Source organism: Rhinatrema bivittatum, chromosome 4 (genome assembly GCF_901001135.1).
Source record: "Rhinatrema bivittatum chromosome 4, aRhiBiv1.1, whole genome shotgun sequence".
NCBI lineage: Eukaryota > Metazoa > Chordata > Amphibia > Gymnophiona > Rhinatrematidae > Rhinatrema > Rhinatrema bivittatum.
The window spans coordinates 98,543,945-98,571,427 of record NC_042618.1 but is presented as its reverse complement, the minus strand read 5'-3'; the positions used below and the strand labels follow the sequence as shown (position 1 = coordinate 98,571,427).

The 27,483-nt window shown below is 43.3% G+C and overlaps 1 protein-coding gene across 7 annotated transcripts in view; it reads left to right on the top strand.

Moving 5' to 3' along the window:
• Positions 1 to 27,483, top strand: part of MIA2 (MIA SH3 domain ER export factor 2) — a 316,566-nt gene that overhangs the window by 122,042 nt on the left and 167,041 nt on the right. For all 7 annotated transcript variants that reach the window (XM_029598487.1, XM_029598488.1, XM_029598489.1 and 4 more), the window contains 3 exons: positions 11 to 82; positions 1,024 to 1,134; positions 15,375 to 15,446. In XM_029598487.1, coding sequence (XP_029454347.1) covers positions 11 to 82; positions 1,024 to 1,134; positions 15,375 to 15,446 — 255 coding nt within the window. The remainder of the gene's footprint in view (positions 1 to 10; positions 83 to 1,023; positions 1,135 to 15,374; positions 15,447 to 27,483) is intronic.

Below are 27,483 nucleotides of genomic sequence, written 5' to 3'. Positions count from 1 at the left end.
TTTCTTTCAGTATGAAGAGTTAGAGCTGTCTTTAAAGGATGCTAGCCTTGTGAAAGAGTCATCTAAAACAACAGATCTTGAGGTAAAACAGACTGGTTAATATTAATAGGATTTTTTCCTAATGTCAGCAAGGTGTATTTCTCAATCCCTATTTATAGGATAGATCGGTGTAAGTTTCATTCCTTACTAGGAAGTAATTTATTTTTGGGCTATGCCATCCTTATCCATTTTAAGATGGTTCTTTATTTTTAAAGAAATGAGGGGGGAGGAGTACCCCAGTAATTTTTACTTGAATGTAAATCTGTCTTCCCTTTAATTACTAGAAAGTGCCAGGTGTTGCCTTGCAATCAAAAGAGCATTAAGTGAAAGAACAACAACATGAGTTTAAGGAGAAAAAAGTGATTAAAAGAAACATGAAGCAAATACCTTTAGTTGACAACTTATCAGTTGGTGTAGGTGATTCCTCTTTCCCTGCATGAGGCTGGGGGAAGGGAGGGTAAAGGTCAGAGAGGAACCTGTGCTAGTAGGTTTCATTGTGTAAAGGGGGGGGGGAGGATAATAGCTATCATTTTATGTAAAGGAGGGTATTATATGGGGACTGGTTGTTTCTCTGAGGGGAAATGGAATAAAGTCTGAGATCTTGCTATTCTGCTTTGAGGGAAGCTGAGAGCTGATAATTAGACATAAATAAGATGGAATAGCTATCGTACTGTGCTTCTGGCTGTTGAGCATTCAGAGTGTAACTATTTAAAGTTAACAGAATATTTCATATTTCAAAGAATCCAATAGGTCTGTTATATACTGATATTTTTAAATTACAAAGAGGATAACTGTTAAATGTATTTATTAAAACTTCACTTGCTGCTGTTGTGAGTCTGAGCAACAGAGTGTATATCACTATAGAATAGGTTTGTCTTATATGGCAGTGCATATACAGATCTGCTTATAAAGTGGTTATTGTTTATTGTAAATGCTATATATATAAAATCCATCTACTAGCTCTGAAACTGACTCTTCTTTTAGGCAACATCTGAAAAACTGAACAGGTCAAATTCTATACTTCAGAATGATATTAAAAATCTGGAAAAGGAACTGGAAGAGGAGAAATCTAAGCGATTGCAACAGGATGATTTGGTAATTTTTTTTTTTTTAACTTTCATTCTCCAACTTAAATATTTTAGAATTAATAATGTAAGTGACTTTTTTTAAACTGTATTTTTATCCAGTCAGAATGATCAGGATTATGAAAAATATTGCATACATTTAAATTGTCTGCATTGCTGCTAAGTCCATAGGCACTTTTTACCGGTAGTTTGTGCACCAGTTTTTTCTGTTGATAAGCAGGCTGCATTAGCCATTATATGTGGTTGAAATCATCCGGTGATGACAAATGGACTCGTCTCTCCTGGCTAGTAGAGCTTTGAGCTTTACTGAGCATGTGTGGGAATTACCATGTGGGCATTGCCTCCTCAGTCATTTTGTGTCAGAGCACAAGCATGGATGTATAATTTTTTCTCTAAACTTTTAAAATTTTGTTTTTTTTCTCAGTATTTTTTTTCTGTTTTTCTTCCTTATATTTACATCAGCAATTTTCAGTGCTAGAAAAAAATGTGCCTTCTCACAGTTTTATGAAGAGCTGTGTCTGCCGTAAGATTAGGCCCTTCATAGGGGGCCATGAGCTGTGGTGTTGATGCCTTGAGCTGGACTGCGACCTGCACATGGATGTTCCCAAGTTCCAGGGCAAATAAAATTGAGGAACTGCGTAAACTCTTGGAATTGGCAGTAGATCCTCTTCCCGCAGTGCCTTGTGTTATCTGCCTCACCAGATATAGAATTGAGCAGGAACTCCTTTAAAACTCCCCCATTGGCCCGATTGATACCATGGGATTGAGTACTACAAGCCACCCTGCTTTGGAAAAAAAAGTAGCATTATTCCCTGATGGTGCCTGTACCGAAAAAGTAAAACATTGGAAGTATGGAGTGTTTGCATAATTGATGCACTGACATGCTCCGACTGCACCATGCTTCATAGCCCATTGAATATAGAACCCATGCTTCTTTGAAGCATTGATACAATTTTCTGATTGATCCATCGACGCATAGCATCAGAACGTGCGGCATCATGATTTTCTTCTAAGATAATACTGATGCAATTAATGCATGCAACATCAAAGCTATAGACTCTTAGAACATGGATCCCAGTTATCAGGCTTCATTGGCCTAATTAGCTCTAGGCAGGTCATCCTAAGTCAGCAGTGCAAGGGGCAGGTTACATCTGCCCCCTCCCATTACTAGAACCTCACTAGGTCAGAGGATGCATCAGTTATTCGACCAGATTGCGGGGAAACTGCTAAATTTATTTACCTCTTTTCCTAAAGAGTTGGAGGAAATGATCTAACCACTTCTCTCTACAGTTGCTGGTGATTCCCCTCCCCCCAAACCAGAGTTCTAATTTCGCCTATAGGGCTGAACACATTATTAGAACTGTTGCTACAAAGTTCTTCATTATCCTACTCAGTTACAGTGGAGTCATGTCGGTCAGATGTGGTTGATCAAGGTATGTCTCCTCAGGACCTACTGGGAAATCCTCCAGTTTGCCTTTGGTGTTAGTTTCAGAAGAAGGATCTACAGGTATACATTTTAACCCACTTTTGGTGCTTCCCAGATATATATCCTGCCCTTGCAGGTTTTGACATATTCTGAGTTTGTGGTAAAGATGTAAAGGCACTGGGTGCTAATGTACATAACTATGGAGACTGCCGTACCGAGTTCTTTGAGCTGCTTCTTATACTAGATACCCCATCAGAACCAGCAACTCTTCTACTTCACAAAATTCTGAATCTAATACAGGTGAGAATGTAGGAAGTGCCTATCTCTGGCGTACCTCCCATTAGGAAACTGGATCTCAAATATAGAAGCCAAACAGCTCTAGGGTTTGCAGTTTGCAATTTGCCTCTCTGCCTTAAAGAAGGTGTCAAGAAAACAAACAGAACCCTGAAAATTCTTTACAGTTTACATTCAGGGAAAGACCGTAAACTATGGAACAATTTTGATGGGAAGGACTTCCAAGATTCAATACCCTCACTTGTATTGCTACTCTCCAATTTTATATGGTGCCATATCTTTATAAGTGCTCCAATACCACTCCAAAGAATTTAAGAAGAATGTAAAAACCTATGGGGCAGATCTTTAAACCTGCGTGCGGGCATAAGATTTGTTCGCGCAACCCGACGCGAACAAATCTATGCCCGATTTTATAACATGCGTGCACTACCACGCGCATGTTATAAAATCCATGGTTGGCGCACGCAAGGGGGTGCACAATTGTGCAACTTGCGTGCGCCGAGCCACGCAGCCTTCCTCCATTCCCTCTGAGGCCGCTCTGAAATTGGAGCGGCCTCGGAGGGAACTTTCCTTCCGCCCCCTCGCACCTTCCCCTCCCTTCCTCTATCTAATCCGCCCCCCAGCCCTATCTAAAACCCCCTCCTGACCTTTATCGGAAAAGTTACGCCTGCCGGCCAGCTGCCAGCATACCATCCCCCGGCACGGCGGCTGTTCCAGAGGCCTTGGTCCCGGCCCCGGACCATATGCGTGTCCTGGGGCGTGTGCGCACCACTGAGCCTATGCAAGATAGGCTCAGCACGTGCAGGGGCAGCTTTTCTGGGGTTACGCACGTATGTTACGCACGTAACCCTTTGAAAATCTGCCCCTATTTTGTGCAGCTTGGCAATTCAGTCTATTAGCTCCTGTTTGAGTTCTTTCCTTCTCCCGCTTTGATACGAGTTTATGAAACTCCTCCTTTTATTACTATGTACTACTTTTGTTTATGCTGTATTGTTTATTTGTAATGTTCTGAACCTATTTTATTATGTATGTTTTATTGGAAACCACTTCGATATTCCTCTATGAAGAAGTGGTACAGAAAAAAATTCTAAATAAATAAATAAACCATGACTTATTTCCAGTTGCTTCCCACAACCTCTTTTAGATGCAGAAGAGTGTTTATGTCATCTTTTTTGACCTGTCTGAGTCATTCAAATCAGTTTCTTGTACCGTGGAAGGTGAACAAAACTCCCTTGTCTGGGAGATATCCCCTTCAGAGAGAAACTCAGAGAAACTGTTTCAATAAAAATGTAAAATGTAGTGGTCCTGTGACTCTCGATGCATCCTACATGAAATCCCTAATTTGAGACACAACTTCTACACTTCCGAAGGACCGAGCTTTCGGCTGTCAGCCTAAAACCGCGCAGCAGGCCCAGCCAATCCTGGGCCTAAATTTTGATTCCTCTGAACAATTATCGTCTCTCTGTTCCAGTAGGGGGCAGAATCCAAGCCTTCTTGGATGCATGGCACCAGATAAGCATGAACTTTTGGGTCCTTACTTTTGTGGATTTTGCATACCATTTTGTTTTTTCCCAGGTGCCATCACTTACACATTGCTAGAATCTTAATCCAGAACTGTGTCAATTGACAGGAGCATAATCACATCTTCAATGATAAGCAAAAGTGCCAGTGCCTTTGTTTTTCACCATGATCTAGGCTTTTACCCCCAATAGTTTCCCCATCCCGAAGAATTCAGGAGGATTGAGTTCCATTCTGGATCTGTGTTACTTGAACAAACTTCTACCCAAGAGAATATCAAAATGAATTCCCTCATCTTTATGTACTTTCAGAAGGGGAAATCGATGTGTGCTTTTTATTTGAAGGATACATGTATAAATATATACATCCATTGTTCCCACTGGCGCTATCTTCGTTTCAAGAAGGGATGCTTCCCTTTGGCCTTTTGGCAGCTCCAAAACTCTTTACCAAATGCCTTGTAGTGGTAGTGACACACCTCCATTATCAAGGGCTTCAAGTTTCCAGTACTTAGAAACTACTAATCCTAGGAAACTCATGGGAAAAAAGCATTCACTATCCAATGCAAGATGATTTGCCTGCTGCAACAGTTAGGCTTTTTGGTCAGCTTGAGAAGTTAAGCCTAGTGCCGGAGAATATGGATAGACTCTCCAAGAGGATGTGTTTCTAATGGGTGAGTAAATACACTGATGACTATCAGTCATAAACTTCTGGTCTCTCACTGCTCTGCAACCAAAGTGTTGGGTTTTTTGGTGGTGGCCATCAACCTAGGTCCACCAACCTGCCTTTATATTCGTTACCTGCAATGTGATCTGCATTCTCCATAAATTCAAATAACTTAACCGGTGTCAGCTATATTAATACTTTCTGATGACATGAAGCAGGAGTTGCACTGAGAGTTACCTTCCTGCAGGCTTCAAAACAGAGCTCCACTCTGCTTGTTCCCTCATTAGATAACACTAGTAATGGACTCTCCCACTCCTGCCCCATAAAGGGATGGAGTGTTCACACAGGATCCTTCTATATCCAGGGATTTAGTATCAAAAAGACAATTACTTTTCAATTCACCCTTCATGCAACCAAGGGCGATCAGATATGCTCTGTCGACGTTCATGCATCACCTTTGGCAGATTATCATCTTGCTTCAACCCAACAATCAAGTTGCTGTATTTTATGTCAATAGGCAAGGAGGCACAAGATTGTAACCTCTCTTTCAGGAACAATTGATGATTGAGAACTAGCAATCAGGCTGCCCTACAGGCCACCCACCTTAAGGAGTCTCCAACACACTGAAGGACTACCTCAGCAGAGTATTCCACCCTCACGAGTAGTCTCTACAACAATCAGCGCAGCCAGGCTATTCGACTTACAGAGTTTACAATCAGTTGATCTGTTTTATTGAAGCAAAATGGGAAGCTAAATCAATACTGCTTGATTCTTCCCAGAAATCTGACTAGCTCAGGATGCTTTCTTTCTCTTTAGGGAAAGAAAACCTCATGTACGCTTTTCCATGGATACCATTGATTGCCACAACACTGCACAAGCTGTTGCGAGATTGTGCAAGTTTGACCCTCATAGTTACAGCATGTTCCAGACATATGTGGCGCACCCCCCCCCCCCCCCCCCCCCCCGGTTTGGCCACCAGATGTTACTGTCCCTGCATATAATACACTATTAAGGAGCCATCCATCCTTTCAGTCCCTCCCACCTTGGAGGGCTGTAATTGGATGCCTCAATACTAATTAGCCCAGCCATTTTAGGAAACCTTTGGGAAGCCTTTGAACAGTAAGAATGTTTAAGTTTTACACTTTGGTGAGGCCTCCCAGTTTATATCAGATGGAGTTTCAGTTAGAAGTGACACCTCATCGTGCACTCCCCTGCCAGAGGGTCCTTCTCTTACTAATTTATAGAAGAGATATTTTTATACCTGATACCCTTTTGGGGCGAAAGGGCTCTCACCAGAGGACCAAAGAGCTGTGAGCCCACTCTAAACCCTAGGTGGGCAAGCACTAGTGATGAATCCTGCTGTGAGAGACAATGAGGGTAGAAGATGTGTCCAGTTTAAACTTCAGAATTATGTTTTGGACCTGAACATTGTGGGGAGGTTTTTGGATTCCCCCCCCCCCCCCTTCCTATTGGGATTGCAGTGTTTGGGTAGCCTGATGCTAGTCCCCAGAAATATCACCTAAGGTTGAAAGAACAAGATCGGGAGACCCCATCCAGATCCCCATACTGAGTCGAAGATGATTTAAGCTAGGTCTTTTTGCTGTGAAGTTGGGGATTCCTCCACTAGGATTCCCGGATAGCCTCTAGGTGAGCTTTGCACTTTAAATATCACCTTGGGGCGCTCTATCCAGATGCCCGAATAAAAAGACATCTATGTACATAGAGATACACTTGTACCAACAGTCAGATGTAACTTCAACATATTGACAAATGGACTTAATTTAATGACTATCAATCTGTAAACTTTATTTTAACACCCAGAACTTGGTCCTGTCTGATTTGTCACAGCCTCTCACCTCATGGGAAGGATCTATATTATTTAAATACACTGGGTAGCAAGACACTATGGTACAGGCCATATTAAGAGCTTACCTCCATAAAAAGAATCCCCCCAGGATTGATAGTCAAATGTGGGAGTAAATTTTCTAGCCAGAGCAGCCCCGAAGAAATTAATGTGTTTGTGTGCCCTGGGATTAAAAACCCCATTAAGGGTTATACACACAGTTTTTTATATGTAATACAACTGTCCAGTGGCCCAAAAGTCCAGAACTTGAAAAATGGCGGAACTGCATAAGTCTCTCAAGATCCACAGTCTGTCCTAGCTCCCTCAATGTCAAGTTGAGTAGGAGCTTATCAAAGACATTTCCCCATTTCATGGAACAGGGTGAGTCTTTGTGGTCGAACAAACGGAAAAAGTCATCTAAGAAGAAGACGTGCCACTCTGTGGAGCTGATGGTAAATCTGACACTGAAAAAAACATCAAGTCTTGATGCCATCAATGTATCGAGCCCCGAAGCAAAAATGCATTGGGCCTTGGCACCATTGATGCCTTAGTGCTGTAACCGATTACTCTGTTGGCGAATCAGGCTGTGGTGCTTCTGATGCAGCTATTTACTAATGCGCTGATTACCATGCATACGGGGCAGAAGGAGATATGATTCACTTACCCCCTCCAATCTTGAGAGCATTCTTATTATCTAGGAGTACTGGTGGAAGGAGGATAACCAATGGGACACTAATACCAGGGTACAATATTATATTGACATGATAGGGCAGATAAAATTGTTGAAAGGCTGACACATATGTTAAGAATGGCATAGAGACAAGCAAGATAAACGTTTTGCAGGAAACAAACTGTACTGGAATCCTTATGGATATAAATTCCAAGGGTAGAAGGAAAAGGTATGGTAGTAGGGATAAATTACCACCCACCTGGCCAGCATGAGGAAACAGACTGTAAAATGCTACTTTGCTGCCATTATTTCTATGTTTCTAACAGACTAGATTGGCTAGTAAAGTGAGCAACATAATAATTATAGGAGACTTCAATTACCTGAGTATTTGATTAGGTAAATGTCACATCAGAGCATGCAAGGGAGGTAAAGTTCTTAGATGCCATCAATGGACTACTTCATGCAGCAGCTGGTCATGGAACCCATTAGAAAGGGAACTATATTAGATGTAGTTCTCAGTGGAACACAGGACCTGGTGCAAGAGATCAAGGTAGTGGAGGGCAAATACTGAGGAAAACTACTGCAGAAGCTTTTAACTAATAGAAAGGAAGAGTATGATAAAATGAGGAAATTTGTTATAAAAAAGCTGAAAAAGTTAGGAAATGAAGTCCCTACATAAGATGGCAACAATCAGGGAGCTCTGATCGGAGGCACTAATTTAAACCCAAATTTTGCATTATAACCTGCAACAGTACTTTTTTGCCTGAGCTGGAGGGTGTGAGGCATCAAGGGATAGATGTTGATACAAAAGAAGGCTGCTGAGATTAAGCACTGTTGTGCTCTGAGGTTGATGGCGATCAAGTAAGCAAGCTATCCCATGTCGATAAAGAGTTTACTTGAGAGGAGATGAGACATGATTTTATGATATTAAAAGGGACATAACCTCAGTGAAGAGTGAGATCTTGGGTTCTGTATCAGAGATGCACAGTGAAATTACAGATATTAAGTGCTGGATAGATGAGATTAAGCAGCGACTGGAGAAGCAGTCCAGGCAGCTGATAGAATTCCAGACTTGCACCAAGGAGCTGGAATCTTTCAATGTGGAACTGAGAGAGAAACTGTAGGATTTGGAAAATCGGGCCCAAAGAAATATTTGCATCAGAGACCTTTCAGAGAATAGTAAATATATTATGTGGATGTGGTGCAAAGGACTGGTATGGGGCTTTTGGAAAGTGGTGGAGAGGAAATGCCTGACCCTGTGCAAATTCATATTGAGCGAGCGCATAGGGCACTAGGACTGAGGCATCAGAATGGGACGTTGTGTCTCTCAGAATTTCTAGTCAAAGAAAAATTGATGGCAAAAGTAAGGAGTTTGGGCACTTTCTGTTGGGAGTCTCACAAGTTGTAGATCTTTGGAGATCTATTGGCTGCCACTCTAAAAAGCAGATGGGACTTCCAGGAGATTCCAGGTGTGCTGAAGGGGGACAATGTCCGGCACAAATGGTATTTCCCAATTGGCTTAAGCTTCACTGCCAGTGGAGCATCGTTTATAGCCAAAACTTGGGAGGAGGCATGACAGGCACTGTGGAGAGCAGGATTAAGCGAGGATCATGAAGATTAGTACTTGGAAGCTGGGAAAATGGCTGCAGCGACATCCTCTTCTCCTAGAATGGAAACGCGTTCCGCTACAGAGCAAGAATGCTAAGCCTGCAGCAGACTGAAAGATTTGGAGACACTTTTTTGAGGATAGGGTGAGGGCAGTATTTTGAGCTGCGGATGGTGGTAACTGTTTTGTGAGTCTCATATCTTTCTTTTCCTCATTTTCAGAGTTATACTTTTTATCATACTGTTTCTGTTTTATGGATGGCTTAATATGTCTGTTTGTGTCATCTGGTCAGTAGGGTTATTCCTCCATAGGGCTCTTTACCAGGAGTAAAGAGGGCAAAGATTTGGTGGGATGGGCGGATTAGAAAAGGGGGTTGATTTGGTTGGGGTTTGGAAATTGGGGGAGTTGGGTGATTTTGATAGGGGGACATAGGCTTGAAGGGGGTGGGATGGGGAATAGGGCTAGTTGGGGGTGATGGGGTGGTTATTGGAAATGGGGTTCACAAAAATGTTCCTAGAATGGAAGAAATGGTGGATTTGAACATTTGATTTTAAATGTTAAAAAAGCTAAATATACCTATGAAATGGCAGTTGCTGTTTCAAGAAGTGGCTAGATTAAAAGCAGATTTAGTATTGATATAGGAGACTCATCTGTGAAGAGCAGATTAATGTTGGCACATAAGGACCATAATCCTATCATTTTGGCATCAAACTATTGAAAAATAAATGTGTGTGGTTGGGGGGTGAGGGTTGAGCTGTTTCATAGGTCTTTGGGAATAAGGTTATTAGAAGTCCAGAAAGATTCAGGAAGGCACTTTACATCTTTTAATGTGGAGATTGGAGGGATGAAGGTTTATTATAGTGAATCTGTATGCACCAAATGTTGATCAAAGAATAAACCTTAAAGCAGTGGCAAAGCAGTTTATTTCCTTTGCTAAGGGTCTGCTGATAGTTAGCGGAGTCATCAATTTAACTATAAAACTGGATCGTGACTATTTAGCTTTTCCAGGTATTGCCCAGAGGAAGCTTTGGTGTAAATTAATTGATATAGCTTATACACTGAATTTAGTGGATGCATGACGCGTAAGATTTCCTTTCTCCAGGAATTATATTTTTTATTCCAATCCACATGGCACATACTCTTGAATAGATTTAATTCTAGTAGAATCATCTCTGATGGGGCTGGTGCAAATAGGAGACATTGAGAGAATTACATAATTGGACCATGCTCCAGTTTAGGTAAGGGTTGGGGGTTGAGTCTTCCGCCTAGAGAACAACTTTGGAAACTGAATGATGCCCTGTTAAGGGATGAATAGCTATGTTAAATTGAGAGGGGCGGGGGAAATCCAAGAATATCTGTAACATAATGATATAGGTGAGGGCAAATAGAATGTTTTGTGATGGTTTAAAAGAAGTGTTAAGGGGTAAACTGGTAAAGATTAACAAAGCACTAAAGAAAGGGGGCATTCACGAGACCAGTAGGCTTAATGGTTCACATTATAGAACAGCACATCATACAAATCCAGGATAAGATAATTCAACATAGACCTCACATCAACTCAGCAATGCAAGAAAACCAAAAATGAAAATTGTGCAAAGGAACCTGTGCATTCAACCTAAGCTAGTTCACACTCTAGGGAGAAGTGGACCAGTAAGTCCCAAACCTCCCCCAAACAGCATCATGCTGTTTAAGAGAGCCTTTACGAGAGCGGGACAACCGTCCTTTCTATGAGAGGTAGTTCAAAAACTTTTTTCTTCCAGTTATCTAGGAAGGGTATTCCCTTCCAAGATTGAGCTATTATAAATCTTGCTGCTAGCAGCATCTGACCCATTAGAGCCTTTAGCTTCCCTGGCGACTTACATAGTTGTGTTTCCTAAAGAGGGGTGGAATGAAACTGTCTGTGCTTCATATAGACTGATTTTGCTACTTAATGTGGAGATTAAAAATCTTAGCAAAAATTTTGGCTGTCAGATTGGCGGGGTTACACCTGAGCCGGTACACAAGGTCCAGTTGGTCTTCATCCGGGCTAGATACAGAGATGACAATATTAAACGAGTAATTTTGATTTGGGCTGCCCAAAAAGAGAGTTCCCTCATTACCGTTGGCAATTGATACTGAAAAAAAAGAAAATTATTCCTTACCTGCTAATTTTCATTCCTGTAGTACCACAGATCAGTCCAGACTGTGGGTTATGTCCCCCTTCCAGCAGATGGAGTCAGAGCAAAAGCTGAAAGGATCTGTAATTCTTATTGCTGTAGTATGGCCCAGACAAGTATGGTCTGCTTATTGAGTTATCCAGCAGCCCTCCGAATCATTTTTGGGGCAAACCCATCCATATTAACTCAAGAAGAGAGATATCTGTAGCATCTGAACCTTCCTTCCCTCAACTTGACAGCCTGGATGTTGAGTACTCACTGATCACCAAATTTGCTAAAGAAGTTGTGGACCTAGTTTCCGTCAGGAAGCCGTCAACTAGGAGAGCTTACGGATTTAAATGAAAACTGTTCTCTACATGGTGTCAACAAAGTTCCTTAGACCCATTCATATGTGAGCCAAAAAAGCTACTTAAGTACTAGCTCTCCCTTTCTTCCAGTGGTCATAGCACGTCATTAGTAAGAGTACATCTTGATGCCATAGCAACCTACCATATTCAAATTGAGGGAAGGACAATCTCCACTCATCTGTGATGTCTGAGTTAATGAAAGGTTTATGGCATACTAAACCTCTAGTTGTAAAACCATCTGTACTGTGGGACCTGAACATGGTTCTCGCACAACTAATGAAGCTTCCCTTTGAACCACTGGAGTCTACTTCTCTCAGATTACATGGAAAGTATTATTTCTTGTGGTAATCACATCAGCCAGAAGAGTCACTGAGCTCAAGGCTTTGGTTCACTATTCTTCCACAATAGATTGGTGCCTTACACTCATTCAAGGTTGTCTCAGCTTTCCATATTATCAAGTCATTGTATTACCTCCATTCTTTCTGAGACTGTGCACATGAAAGCGAGAAGGCTTTTCATTTGTTAGACTGCAAAAGAGCTTTAGCTTACTACAGAAATTGGACTCAGCCACATCATCAATCCTTGTAACTATTAGTCTATATGATATTAACTGACTGAGCATAGCAGTTGCCAAATAAACATTGTTCAACTGGCTAGCAGACTGTATTGCACATTGTTATGCACTAGCGGGCTTACAGATTCTATCAACACTCATTAGGTTAGAACCATGGCTGCATCAGCAGCCCATCTGAGATCTGTACCTCGTGAAGACACCTGCAAAGCTGCAACTTGGTCATCAGTACACACCTTTGTCACATTATTGTCTCAGCAGTCTTTCAGAGAGTGACAATAAATTCAGGTAAGCAGCTTGGGACTCCTCACAGGTCATGGCTAATTCAGCCCTGCTTATTGATGGAGAAAGCAATTTTGCTTACTGTAAATGGTGTTCTCCGTAGACAGTAGGATGAATTTGCCATGCTAAACACTTGCTCGCCTCCTTGGAGAGTTGACTACCTAGATATATTTAGCTCTAAAATTGACTGAGGAGGCTCATGAGGCAGTGCCCGAGCAGGAATTCCTGCACATGCTCAGTAGAGCAAAAGCTGTATGAGCTTGGAGAGAATGGTCTATTTGGCACTGTTGGATGACATCACCAACACCAAATGAAATTGATTTTAAATCTAGAAAAATCTGTTTTTATGGTTTTAGACCGGAAAAACATAAACGCAGAAAAGAAAACTGTGACACTTAATGATATAACCAGTTACAAATTAGTAGTTACGACTAGGAATCTAGGATTAATTATAGACTATGAATTGAATTTTAAGGTTCATATTTCGAAGAAAGTGAAAGAGGGTTTTAGCAAGTTGATGATGCTAAAATGGTTGAAAACTTATCTCTCTAGGGAAAACTTCAGAACAATACTCCAGGCTTTATTACTAACTGGACTTGATTATTGTAACTCCACCCTATTAGGACTTCCAAAAGAAAAACACTCTGTCCCTTACAGGTTCTTCAAAATACAGCCGCTCGCATCCTCTCAAATACTAGAAAAATGGACCATATTATGCCAGTTTTAAAGGATTTACACTGGTTACCAGTTGAAAATAGGATAAAATACTATATAGTGACATGTCTGCTTGGTTAAATTCTACATTAAAATTACATGTCCCTCAACGCAATCTAAGGTCTACAAATAAAGCACTTCTGACAATTCCAACAGTCAGGTCTGCACATCTAAGCGAAGTCAGAGTACAGGCTATCTCTATTGCGGGGCCAACTCTTTGGAACAAACTTGCCCCAAGAGCTACGGTTACAGGAAAATTTGAAGAGGTTTAAGAAAGATCTTAAAACATGGCTTTTTAGGCAAGCTTTTGAAATGGTCAATGAAGTTTAATCCAGGCGTTCTATATGATTATGTTTTTTGCTCTTAACCTGTTCTTTCTTTTAATGTTAATTTTAGCCCTATTTTAATTGATTTTAATTGATATTATATTTTCTTTTTCTTCCTTTTATCATGTTCTTAAAATGTGATCTTTGTAAACTGTAGAGATGGAACTTGTTTCTGTGCAATGGTATATAAAAACTGTACAAATAAATAAATAAAAAATAAATGGTTGATTCATCCTGCTGTTTATGGAGAACACCTTTTATGGTAAGAAAACTTGCTAATTACGCAGGTAGTTTTCTCATCTGATCTAGCACTGCCCCAGGAACACCCCTAGTACAATGCAGGTGCCTTATGAAACTACGCATATAATTTTAACCACATATGGAGTGGACAATTTTCAGACAGGTGATTTATGTGGAAATCCCTTTGAAAATTGTCATCTTAATGTTCTGATTTAAGGGCCTGAAGGCTTAATGTTAGTGCCTCATGCTGCCATATGGGAGTTCACAGTTCTGTCCCTGAACCCTCAGACCAAATGGGGATATTGCAGAGGAGGTGTTCACAGCCCTCAGAGGGGACGGTGTCCCAGCCATAACACAACAGACAGTTGATCAACTCAGGATATATGTGTACTAGGTCCCCGAGCAAGCCCTGATCTATGCCTGTTGTGAAGGTTTGGCTATATGGGAGGGGGAGAATATTAAACTCAGCCTAAACTCCAGGGTAGTTGTGAATGAAAGGTCTTAGTAATGTAACTAGTAGAGGCCTGTTTTTGTTTGAACTGGAGGCTGCAAAGGAGCAGGAGAGAAATGCTGGACCAAAAAAATAAGAAAGAAAAAAGCTATGATTTAATGTTTTATATAAGTAGAAATTAAGTCAAGCGATATATGTAATTTGGTACTTTTTTTGCTGGACTATCAACTGCCACCTTTCTTGGTGATATTTACTGAAGTGAACTAAAACCACACTACTTTATCCATTTATCATGACAAACATGACATTGGTCTAGTGGTATTAGCAACTTGTAAATTAACTATTCATATTCAAATTACTCTTTTTTTTTTTTTTTTCCCCAGTAGGCAGTGAGGCAGAGTAATTATATTAAGTTTGCTCCTGCAGCTTTCCTTTTGATGCAGGTGCCAATAAGGAGAAGTCTATAATCGCATGTTTCTACATATCTCTTCAGCCACTAGTGTGAACTAGTGCTTTATTCAGGGGGATTCTTAAGGGAGACGTTTTTAAAGCAGTTTTCTAATGATAAAAGCCATTTCCAGATGTTATCTATCAAGTTTATCGTGTTTGTAAGTGTCTTTTTACATTTTTGATTGTAAGGTTGTATGGAGTTGAGTATATAAAGATTCCCGACGTGGCAGCATAACATAATAAGTTGGCTTTCTTACATTTAAAAGTGTATTCTCCTTTGGTTCACACAAGATTCTGCACTCAAAAGGTTAGGTACCCCATGTTCGTCCTGGCCTAAATTACCTTCTTGTCATATAGAATTGACTGTTGGAATTGTCTGTTTAAATGGAGCTCATATGGCCTGCAAGACTCAACATCTGTGATTGCAATCTAAGGGTAGTACAGAGCAATTTTAACTGCATAACTATTAGCTGTGGAAGTTTTGCCTTAAAAGGCCATCATAATGGCACTTCAGGAGGAGTAAAGAAGGTTTTATTTACTCTAGTAGGTCCCTTGTAATGCACCATAATTGAATGAGCAAACCGTATTCCTGCGTCAAATGGAAATGTGTTAATTTTGTAGACTATATCCTTTAGTAATAAGGTAATTTACATGCTTGATTGCAAACATGACTAATAATGTCTAACTCTGCAGCTTGCTGAAATTCAGAGGAGGATACAATCTTTAGAAAACGAAGCGAAAGCCATCAAGTCGCAAACAGAAGAGGTAAGTCCCATGAATGTTGTTTGCAATCTTCTCAATATTTGCTCCTGAAAACTAACATTGAGCTTACTAGTACTGAAAAATGTTTTCTGGCACATCTCATTCTAACAGCATTTATTAATGTATTCTTGTGGTGAAAATAAAGTTGGGCTTCCTCATGATAAGCATTCATGACATAGGGCCTGATTCGCTAAGATTTAATGACTATTGATATTTGGCAAACCTTGAATATCTGGTGCTATTGGCCAAATGAAGGCTCAAAATGGCAGGGTTAAATAAATCCCTATAATTTAAAAATAGTAATTCCTCATATCTACTGTTTAAGTATCAAATTAGGGCAAATTATTCCATTAAATTCTGACATGTTGTGTTATCTTGTAATATTGCCATTATCTCTAGAAACTGACTGTAACATTTTGGCCAGTCACACTTAGCCCGAATGCTGCCAACACGGCTCAGAGGCTGCCATGCCACCAGGTCTCTTAGGTGCGTGCGTGGTGTGCCAACACTTGAAGGCCCCACAGCAGGAAACTGAACTGCTAGTGTTCAGCAATGATGTCGAACGGCTGGGTATTTAAACCCCAGCTGGGCTCCAAGCCTTGCTTCAGCAACAGGTCCTCCTGTCTTGCAGTTCGTGTTGCTTGCTGATGCATAAGAACATAAGAAATTGCCATGCTGGGTCAGACCAAGGGTCCATCAAGTCCAGCATCCTGTTTCCAACAGAGGCCAAAACCAGGCCACAAGAACCTGGCAATTACCCCAACACTAAGAAGATCCCATGCTACTGATGCAATTAATAGCAGTGGCTATTCTCTAAGTAAAATTGATTAATAGCCATTAATGGACTTCTCCTGCAAGAACTTATCCAAACCTTTTTTGAACCCAACTACACTAACTGCATTAACCACATCCTCTGGCAACAAATTCCAGAGCTTTATTGTGCGTTGAGTGAAAAAGAAGTTTCTCCGATTAGTCTTAAATGTGTTACTTGCTAACTTCATGGAATGCCCCCTAGTCCTTCTATTATTCGAAAGACCTACATTGGCTGCCCATTTCCTTCCGCTCACAATACAAAACTCTCACCATCCTTCACAACTCCCTACATAAATACAATCATACCTGGCTCGATGAAATGCCTCGTTTCCGCGCTTCTGACCGCCCTACAAGAACAACCCAGACAGGCACTCTCCACACCCCGTCCCTCAAATCAGCACATTCAACTTATACCAGAGGAAGAGCTTTCTCCGTCGCTGGCCCCACCCTCTGGAACTCCCTCCCCACCTTCCTATGCCAAGAGACATCCCTCCACATGTTCAAGAAAGGAGTCAAGACATGGCTTTTCCGACAGGCCTACCCCGACACTAACCAAACTTAATTTCTCCCCCCAGCTCCATCCGCCCTACCCATCCCCATCCCCTCTCCCCCCCCTAGCCATACCTAGATCCCTGGACCTCCCGGCCGCCACTTTCTCCCCTAGTACTCCTCTCTCCATTTACACCTCCAGTTTCCCATTAAATAAATTATATCCTAGTGAATACCGTCGCCCAATTGATACGGCCGGTTTTTCCAACACTTCCGTAGGACTACTTAAGTTAATAGTACCTGTACATACTTCAACTGTACATAGTCTCCCTCTTTTCTATTTTCTATTTGTTTTATACTTCATCTAGCTATGCCTTTCCCTCCCCCTTCCTCCCCCCTTTTCGTTATCGCTCCTTTGGCTCATTTTGTATTCTGAATTTTGTTTCTGTTATTAATGTTATATTGTTATATTGTTATTGTTATATTGTTTTATTGTATTTCCCGCCTGAGTTCTTTGTAAACCAGCATGATGTGTTTCATGAATGTCGGTAAATAAAAAGTTAATAAATAAATAAATAAGTGTAAATAACCGAGTCACATCTACTCGTTCAAGACCTCATGATCTTAAAGACCTCTATCATATCCCCCCTCAGCCGTCTCTCTCCAAGCTGAACAGCCCTAACCTCTTCAGCCTTTCCTCATAGGGGAGCTGTTCCATCCCCTTTATCATTTTGGTTCCCCTTCTCTGTACCTTCTCCATCGCAACTATATCTTTTTTGAGATGCGGCGACCAGAATTGTACACAGTATTCACGGTGCGGTCTCACCATGGAGCGATACAGAGGCATTATGACATTTTCCGTTCTATTAACCATTCCCTTTCTAATAATTCTTAACATTCTATTTGCTTTTTTGACTGCTGCAGCACACTGAGCCGATGATTTTAAAGTATTATCCACTATGATGCCTAGATCTCTTTCCTGGGTGGTAGCTCCTAATAGGGAACCTAACATCGTGTAACTACAGCAATGGTTATTTTTCCCTATATGCAACACCTTGCACTTGTCCACATTAAATTTCATCTGCCATTTGGATGCCCAATCTTCCAGTTTTGCCTCCTTGTTACCTTGTCTTGTCTTGCCTTGCCTCCTTGCTACCCTGCTTCATTCTCTCTCATTGTCTTGTCTTGCCCTGCTTGTGTCTTGGTCCCCAGTGCCTTGTCTTAGTCTTGTCTGTCCATCTCTGCCTGACTTCTGGTTCTGACCCTTGCTATTGACTTGACTACTCTGTTGCCTGCCCCGATCTTGGCCTGGTCCCAGACACCATTTGCTCGCTGCCTGCCCCGATCTTGGCCTGGACCTGGATCTGGATCCTGTTTGCTCACTGCCAGCTCTGACCTTCGCCCACTACTCAACTTTGTCTGACCGTTCCTTACAGGACTTTCGCCTAAGCCCTGCCGGCCCCTGAAACCCAAAGGGTAACCTGAGGGGAACGGAGCTGGTATAAGTGAAGCTCTAGAACCAGTCCTTGTAAGAGTGAGTCCACCTACTGTTGGCATGGGCTCAGTAGATTCACCTGCTAGGCTACTTCAACCTTGCCACAGCACAAGAGCTCATATCTGTGACACTGACAGATCAATTTTCAGGCTTTTCTAATGCTAATCAGCATCAGACAGAGATAAAAGAAAAAATATTTTAGCAAGCAGAGGTATAACTTAGTATCTTTAGAACCTTTACCAATCAATAGAACAAAATATTTTATTGGGACTACTGCTACTATTAAACCTTAGTTAGTCAGGCCCTATGTATCCTTATTTCCCATTATTTGGGGATTTTTCCTTGGAAATGAACATCTGTTCAGCATAGTTTGGGAAATGCTTGGGCTGTGTACATAAGGCAGAACCATTGCAGATATTCCATTAATCTACTCCACTCCATCCTCAAACTTGTCTGCAAATGGTTAGTGACTCGCACACTTACACAGCTTTTCCCTGTACGTACCCGGATCAGTCTAGACTGCTGGGTTTTGCCTCCCGTCCAGCAGATGGAAACAGAGAAAAACTTGAAGGGCACCCCCTGTAAGAACGGTGCACCACCTGCAGCCCCCTTCAGTATTTCTCTGTCTCCAGCAGATGAAGGTGGAGGAACCTGCGGTCCTGGTAGTGTGGTTCTTTTGAAAAAAAAAACCAAAAACTAGCAGCAGGAATCCTTATTTAGTTTTGGCTAAATCAACTGGCGGGAGGGGGAAGCCTGCAGCACAGTCCCATGGGGCGGGTAAACCGTTGCTGCCTCGTGGAGCAAGGCCTGCTCCGTTCCCACGGAGCGCGGGAATGGCGGCCATTTTAGGTTTTTGTGATGCCGATGCAGATTTCTCGGCAGGGGGAGGGGATCTCCCTCCACAACTGTCTCCACACGACCAGAGCCCTGGGTCTCCCCAGGACTCATTGCCAGTCTCTCCTGCACCTTTAGGGACCCCCAGTGGGGGGATTTAAAGGGCCAGCCACCCTTTTCAGCAGACTTTGTCTTATTAATGCATAAGGCTTACTTAGCTAGACTTATGCCACCAGGGGATCCAGATCCTACTCCAGGTCGGCCAGCGGCTGGGCCCTCTCCCCCCACAAAGGTTCCTAGGGCGGATCCTCCTGAGGTGTCCCGCATTCGGGTGGTCTGGGGAGCATAGGGTCCAGGGGACCATGGAAATACTGCGCTGGCGGATCCGCTTCAGACTGATGCGGACGACGATTCCGAGCATGTGGTGCCTGTGGAAGGGGATGATACTTGGGCCCTTAGGCTGTTTCGTATGGATGAATTGGAGCCGATGATCCCTCATGTTCTCGCGGAGCTGGGCATACAGGTCCCATAGGTGCCCCAGACTCAGGACACGGTGGATCCGGTACTTTCTGGTCTACTTCCCCTGGTTCGAACCTTCCAGTTTCATCCCATGTTACTCCAGCTTATGTTCCGGGAGTGGGATACTCCAGAAGCTAGCCTTCATGTGGGCCGGGCTGTGGATAAGTTGTATCCGTTGCCGGAGGACTCTCTGGACCTCCTTAAGGTTCCTAAGGTGGATGCTGCCGTGTCAGCAGTCACCAAGCGTATGACTGTTCCGGTTGTTGGGGCGGCTGTCCTTAAGGATCCCCAGGATCATAAACTTGAAGTTCTTCTCAAAAGAATCTTTGAGGTGTCGGCCCTTGGGGTTAGGGCAGCCGTTTGCAGTAGTTTGATGCAATACGTGAGCCTCAGGTGGGTACAACAGCTCCTGAGTGCCAGGGAACTTTCCCTGGAAGAGGCAGAGCAGGCTGATCGTTTGGAGGCGGCAGTGGCGTATGGAGCCGATGCTTTGTATGAACTCCTCTGTACATCTTCCCGCACAATGGCTTCTGCGGTGTCAGCCCGCAGACTTTTGTGGCTTCGTAATTGGTCAGCCGATGTTTCATCCAAGTCGCAGTTTGGAGCGTTTCCTTTTAGGGGAAAATTCCTTTTTGGAGATTATTTGGAGCAACTCATTAAATCCTTGGGGGATAGTAAGGTGTACAAGCTCCCAGAGGACAGGCCGAAAGCCTCCAGTGGTTTTGGTCCTGCCCATTTTAAAGGTCAGCGCCGGTTTCGCCAGTCTAGACCATCCACTTTTGGCCAGAGGCAGCCATCAGGGAAGCCCTAGTCTTGGACTCATTCCTTTTGCGGCTGTAGGCCTGCCCGAGACGGGGTCGCTCTGGGTGCAGCAGGAGCTAAGTCCTCCCAATGAAATAGCGCTGACCCATTCCTTCATTCTGATCATCGGGAGGCGGCTGTCCCTATTTTATGAGGAGTGGGTCAAAATCACATCTGACCACTGGGTTCTAAACATCATAGAACACAGTTATGCATTAGATTTTTCTCGTCCGTTGCGCAAACTGTTTCTGGTGTCTCCCTGCGGGTCCTTGGAGAAACGACGCCATGTGGCTCAAACGCTTTGTCGTTTGGTAGACCTAGGAGTGGTGATCTCGGTTCTTTCGGCCGAGCAAAGAACCGGCAGATATTCAATTTATTTTGTGGTTCCCAAGAAGGAGTCGTCCTTCCGTCCGATTTTGGACCTAAAGAAAGTCAACAGAGTTCTTAGAGTGCCCCATTTTCACATGGAAACTCTATGGTCCATAATCGGCTCCGTCAGAGGAGAGTTTTTAGCGTCCCTCAATTTGACAGAAGCATACCTACACATAGCGATTCGAAAAGACCATCAGAGGTATCTTCGTTTCATGGTCCTCTGCAAACATTACCAGTTTCAGGTCCTACTGTTCGGGCTGGCTACTGCTCCCCACGCCTTTACCAAAGTGATGATGGTGCTGGCAGCAGCTCTCCGGCAGGATGGGATTCTGGTTCATCCTTACTTGGACGATTGGCTCATTCGAGTGAAGTCAGAAGATCTATGGAAGACGGCGGTTGCCAAAGTGGCGCAGACCCTTCACTCTCTTGGGTGGATCATCAATTCCACCAAGAGCCAGTTGTGTCCTACCCAAGTCCTGGATTTTTTGGGAGCATGGTTCGATACTCTGTCTTCCTTATGCAGGAGCGGATAGACAAGTTGACGTCTCAATTTCGTCGTCTCTTGTCCCTGCCAGTTCCCAGGGTCTGGGATTACTTGCAGTGCTTGGTTCTATGGCGTCTATGCTGGAGTTGGTTCCTTGGGCTTTCACTCATATGAGACCGTTGCAGAGGGCTTTGCTCTCACGTTGGGATCCCAAATCAGAGGAGTTCCAGATTCCCTTGCCGCTCCAGGAACCCACCAGGTCCAGTCTCGATTGGTGGCTGTTTCCCAAACACTTGTCTCGAGGGATGGATCTGGAAGTCCCTCAGTGGATCATTGTGAATACGGATGCCAGTCTTTCCGGTTGGGGGGCAGTTTGCCAATCTCAAGCGGTGCAAGGCCAATGGACACAGCAGGAGGCGCAGTGGTCCATCAATTGTCTGGAAACGAGAGCGGTACAGTTGGCCTTGCGGAAATTCCTTCCTCTCATTCATCATCAGTCTGTGAGGGTACTGTCTGACAATGCGATGACAGTAGCATACATCAACCGGCAAGGAGGAACGAGGAGCCATCCAGTTGCTTCGGAGGTGGACAAGCTCATGGCCTGGGTGGAGCAAAATCCGACCAGGTTAGCAGCTTCTCACATCACCAGGGCAGACAATGTTCAGGCAGATTTTCTGAGCTGTCAGCGACTGGATCGCAGAGTGGGAGCTGTCTGAAGAGGCGTTCAAGCTATTAACTCATCAGTGGGGAGTTCCCCTGCTTGGATTTAATGGCGACTCGGACAAATGTTAAGGCGCCTCGCTTCTTCAGTCGAAGAAGAGAACACGGGGTGGAAGGAGTGGATTCCCTTGTCCTTCCGTGGCCTCTCAACATTCTTCTCGACTTCTTTCCTCCTTGGCTTTTGGTGGGCAAGGTCTTAAGAAGAATAGAGGCCCATCTGGGGACGGTGATCCTGGGAGCTCCGGAATGGCCACGCAGCTATGGTTCGCGGATCTTGTCAACCTAGCAGTGGACGGCCCGCTCCATCTGGGTCATTTTCCAAATCTACTGAGGCAAGGTCGTGTATTTTTTGACCGGGTGGATCGCTTTTGTCTAGCGGCTTGGCTTATGAGAGGAGGCAGTTGAGAAAGAAGGGTTATCTGCATACAGTAATTACCACTCTTTTGCGGGTTCGCAAAGCATCGACCTCTGGTCTGGAAGGTTTTTGACTCTAGGTGTAGTAGATCGAAAGTTTCCCCTAGGCACGCCTCGATAGTCCACATCCTAGCCTTCTTACAAGATGGTTTGGCAAAGGGGCTAGCTTTCAGTTCTCTAAGGGGTTCAAGTGGCAGCCTTAGTCTGTTTACGAGGAAAGGTGGAAGGAGCGTCCATAGCGGCTCATCCTGATGTAGTGTGTTTTCTTAGAGGTGCAAAGCACTTGAATCCTCCTCTCCAGACTGTTTGTCCCTCTTGGAGTTTGAATTTGGTCCTTCGAACGTTGTGCGAACCTCCTTTTGAACCACTCAAGCGCGTTACTTTAAAGGACCTTAAACTGAAAACTGTGTTTTTGTTGGCTATCTGCTTGGCTCCAAGGGTGTCTGTGATTCAAGCACTATCTTGTCGCGAACCTTTTCCTATGTTTTCAGACTCTGGTGTCTCTCTGCGAACGGTGCCATCCTTTCTTCTGAAGGTTGTATCGGCCTTTCACATGAACCAGTCGGTTGAATTGCTGGTGTTTCTGGATTTGGATCCAGATTCTCCGCATGCTCGTGAATTGAGGTTGGATGTTGGGCGGCTTTTTCTGTTACTTGGAGGTCACTAATGAATTTCGTTTGTTAGATCATCTCTTTGTTTTGTGGAGCAGTCCTAAAAAGGGACATAAGGCTTCCAAGGCCACCATTGCCGTTTGGTTAAAGGAAGCTATTGCTTCAGCGTACATATGTCACGAGCGAGCGGTTCCAGACGGTCTTAAGGCTCATTCGCTTTGGTCTCAGGCTGCATCCTGGGCAGAAAGCCAGTTGGTCTCCCCCCCAGGAAATTTGTAGAGCGGCGACTTGGAAATCCTTGTTTACTTTTGCTTGGCATTACCGTTTGGATGTTAGGGCTCCTGACTCAGCATTTTGGAAGCAGTGTGCTTCAAGTGGGGCTTTCTAGGTCCCACCCCATGTAAGGCAGCTTGGGTACATCCCAGCAGTCTAGACTGATCCTGGTACGTACAGAGAAAGGAAAATTGGTTCTTACCTGCTAATTTTCGTTCCTGTAGTACCACAGATCAGTCCAGATGCCCGCCCAGAGTAGATGTTTAATTTTGTGAGTCCGCTCGAATCTTTTTCCTTCAATTTTACTGTCAGACTGCGTAACAGAAAGAAGATTTCACAGTGCTCTTAATCTGTACATAGTTTTTTGTATTAGATTTGATCTAGCCATTGGATTTGGATTGCTGTTACAAGTTATAATTCAATTTCTGCTTTGATACTGTTTATACTCAAGGGGCTGCAGGTGGTGCACCATACTTACAGGGGGTGCCCTTCAAGTTTTTCTCTGTCTCCATCTGCTGGAAGGGAGGCAGAATCCAGCAGTCTTGACTGATCCGTGGTACTGCAGGAACGAAAATTAGCAGGTAAGAACCAGTTTTTCCTTTATTTGCCACCTGAAGCCCTCCAATTCAATGCAAAAGTAATTTGTTGGGCCTCCCTTTTTTCTTTGTAGCTCCCATTCAGGCCGATTCAGTAAAGTCCGCGGGAGAGCGGGCGAACAGGCCACTCGCCTGTGTGCGCGATACAGTATGCAAATGAGGCCCGGTGGTAGAAAAGGGCAAAAGGAGGCGCTAGGGACACTAGTGCATCCCTAGCGCCTCCTTTTGACCGGAGGGGCGGCTGTCAGCGGGTTTGACAGCCGACGCTCAATTTTGCCGGCGTCGGTTCTCGCGGGCTCGAGAACCGACGCTGGCAAAATTGAGCGTCCGGTTATTGACCCGACAGCCGCCGGCTGACTTCAAATTTTTTTTTTTAACTTTTTTAACTCTTTGGGACCTCCGACTTAATCTCGCCATGATATTAAATCGGAGGGTGCACTTTCCCGGTGCCGGAAGAAATTAGCGCCTACCTTTTGGGTAGGCGCTAATTTCTGAAAGTAAAATGTGCGGCTTGGCTGCACATTTTTACTTTCTGAATCGTGCGCGAATACCTAATAGGGCGCTATTAGGTTCGGCGGGTTGGACGCGCTTTTTCCACCCCTTACTGAATAAGGGGTAAGGGAAAACGCGCGTCCAATGATGGGTTAACAGTGCGCTCCGTTGGAGCGCACTGTACTGTATCGGCCTGATTGTTTTCTGTTTGGGAAATTTAACATTTTTTTTCTTTCCACCGAAAATCATGGGAGTTGTGTCAAGCTGAGGAATAAAATTTCTCTTTTATATAGCATTCATATAGAATTAAAAAAAAAAAAAAAGTTGAGATCACAAAGATTTCTATCTGGGAACTTATCTTGCTGCTTTGCTTTGCTAAAGAGCATGGTACTTGTCTCTTTACAAATACTTTACCAGCTCCTCACTTGCTTACACAAGTATCCTCAAATTTTTATGAACCCTACATGCTTTTTTAGTATTATTCATTCCTCAGCTCTTCCCATGAGAGTAATCTATCAGTAATTATACTGTATGCTTTATTTATTTATTTTAAATTTTTATATACCGGAATTCCTGTATGCAATACAAATCAGTCCGGTTTACAAGTAACGAAAGAGGTTGCCCTGGTCTGGGAAGTTAGACCTGGGTTTTTTTACATAGAACATGGAACAATAACAATAAACCATTGAACATTATTACAAATAACATAGAATGTAACAATAGCATTTAACAGATTTAACCTTTTTTACAAGGAACTTTAGTAGCGAATATGGTCTGCAGTAGACGGTTATATAAAGGTGAATAATGACTGTTAGAATTGTGAATAAGCAATTACGGTATGAAAATTAAGTGGCAAGGTGTTGGTGATACCCTGCAATGGTTGGATCTGAAAGTCAGGAGGAGGTGCCTATTGGAAAGCTTGCCTGAAGAGCCAGGTTTTTAACCTTTTTTTGAAAGCGCATTCCATTGGTGTGGTCCCGCAGTGGAGAGTGCTCTTTTTCTTAGTGTTGATTTGGCAGGAGCTGCGGCTAACGTGCCTTTGTAGGCGCTTCTGATGGGTCTGGAAGATAAGTGTGGACGAAGTTGGGTTTGTAGAGATATAGGTGCGACGTTATGAATTGCTTTATGAATGATGGTTAATGTTTTATATAGGATTCTCTGTTTGATGGGTAGCCAGTGGAGGTTGCTCAAGATGGGGGTAATATGGTCTCTTCTCTTCGTGTTAGTTAGGATTCTGGCTGCGGCATTTTGTACTATCTGTAGGGGTTTGATGCTGTTGGAGGGGAGGCCAAGTAAGATTGAGTTGCAGTAATCAAGTTTCGAAAAAATAATGGATTGAAGTACGAGGCGAAAGTCATTGAAGTGAAGGAGTGGCTTTAGTTTCTTTAGGACCTGTAGTTTAAAGAAGCAGTCCCTGGTGGTTGTGTTTATGAATTTTTTTAGGTTAAGTTGATTGTCCAGCCATGCTCCTAGATTCCTGACGTCAGCAGAGAGCTCAATGTTTAAAGATGTGGTTTGTGTCAGGTTAGGTGTGTGGGTGTTCGGGTTGTATGAAATCAGTAGCAACTCTGTTTTGCTGGAGTTTAGAATCAGGTTCAGGCTGGAGAGTACTTGTTTAATTGGTTGAAGACAATTCTCCCAGTAGGCGAAGGTTTTTTGAATAGATTCTGTGATAGGGATGAGGATCTGGATGTCGTCTGCATAGAGGTAATGAGTAAGTTTAAGCTGTGATAGCAGATGGCAGAGGGGGAGGAGGTAGACGTTGAACAGGGTGGGAGAGAGGGAAGAACCTTGAGGTACACCTTGGTCTGATAGGATGGGGTTAGAATCCTTGTTATTAATTCTGACCTGGTAAAACCTGTTTGATAGGAATGATTTGAACCAACTGAGAGCTGTGCCTTTAATTCCTATGTTTGATAGTTGTTCCAAGAGTTGTGAGTGATTTACCGTGTCGAACGCTGAGGATAGGTCTAGTAGGACCAGTAAGAATGATTGTTTTTTCTCCAGGTTCAAAAGTAAATTATCAGTGAGAGAAAGCAAAAGTGACTCTGTGCTTAGTGATTTTCGAAAACCATATTGTGCAGGGGAGAGAATGTTGAATTCCTCGAGAAAATCGGAAAGTTGTTTGTTTACGGCTTTTTCCATCAATTTGGAGATCAGGGGCAGGTTTGCAATGGGTCTGAAGTTAGCTGGGTCCGTTAGTGATGCATTTGGTTTTTTCAGTAGGGGTTTGATGATTGCAAGTTTTAGTTGGTTAGGAACTGTGCCCATGGCCAAAGAGGTGTTGATGATTTCTGCAATAGGTTTTGCGACGGTGCTAGGGATGGCAGTGAGCAGATTGGTAGGGAGTGGGTCCGATGGATGTGCAGATGGTTTAATTTTTTTAAAGTAAATTTTCAATCTCCATGGCGGATGTGGGCTCGAATGACTTTAGTCTAGAATTCAGAGTGGGTTGGTATGAGCTATGAGGTATTGGTAGAGTTTGATGGGTTGTGAGGGAGCTAGTGAGGTTTGAGATTTTTGTTTTGAAGTAGGTGGCTAATTCGTTGGCCTTGCTGAGCGCTAGTTGGTCTGGAATGGATGGTGGTGTCGGTTTGGTGAGAGATGATACGTAAGAGAATAACGCTTTAGAGTCGAAGATGAAGTTATGAATTCTTTTTGCATAGAAGTCCTTTTTTGTTTTGTGTATGGCGTTTCTGTAGGTGTTGAGGGTGGCTTTGTAGTCCAGTCTGGATGTGGGTGTAGGGTTGATTCTCCAGCTTTGTTCTTTGTTTCGTAATTTTTGTTTTAGGGCTTTGAGTTCCGGGGTGAACCATGGTTTTCTGTTGTCTCGTGCCGATTGGATTACTTTTGAGGAGGTTGGACAGAGTTGATCCGCTATTTTGTTCGTGAGTTTGATCCATGAGGTGGTGGCTGTGTTGGCGTCTGAGAGGTCTATTTGTTTGAGATCTTTGGAGCAGTGTTCTGAGAGTAACTCCAGAGAGCATGGTTTCCTGAAATGAATGGTGGTTTTGGAGATGTTTGGAGGTGGTGAGTTTTTCATTTTGAGGGTTGTGTCTATGATCTGATGGTCTGACCAGGGGATTGGTGTGCAGGTGGGATTGGTATGGATGGACCAGCTATCGTT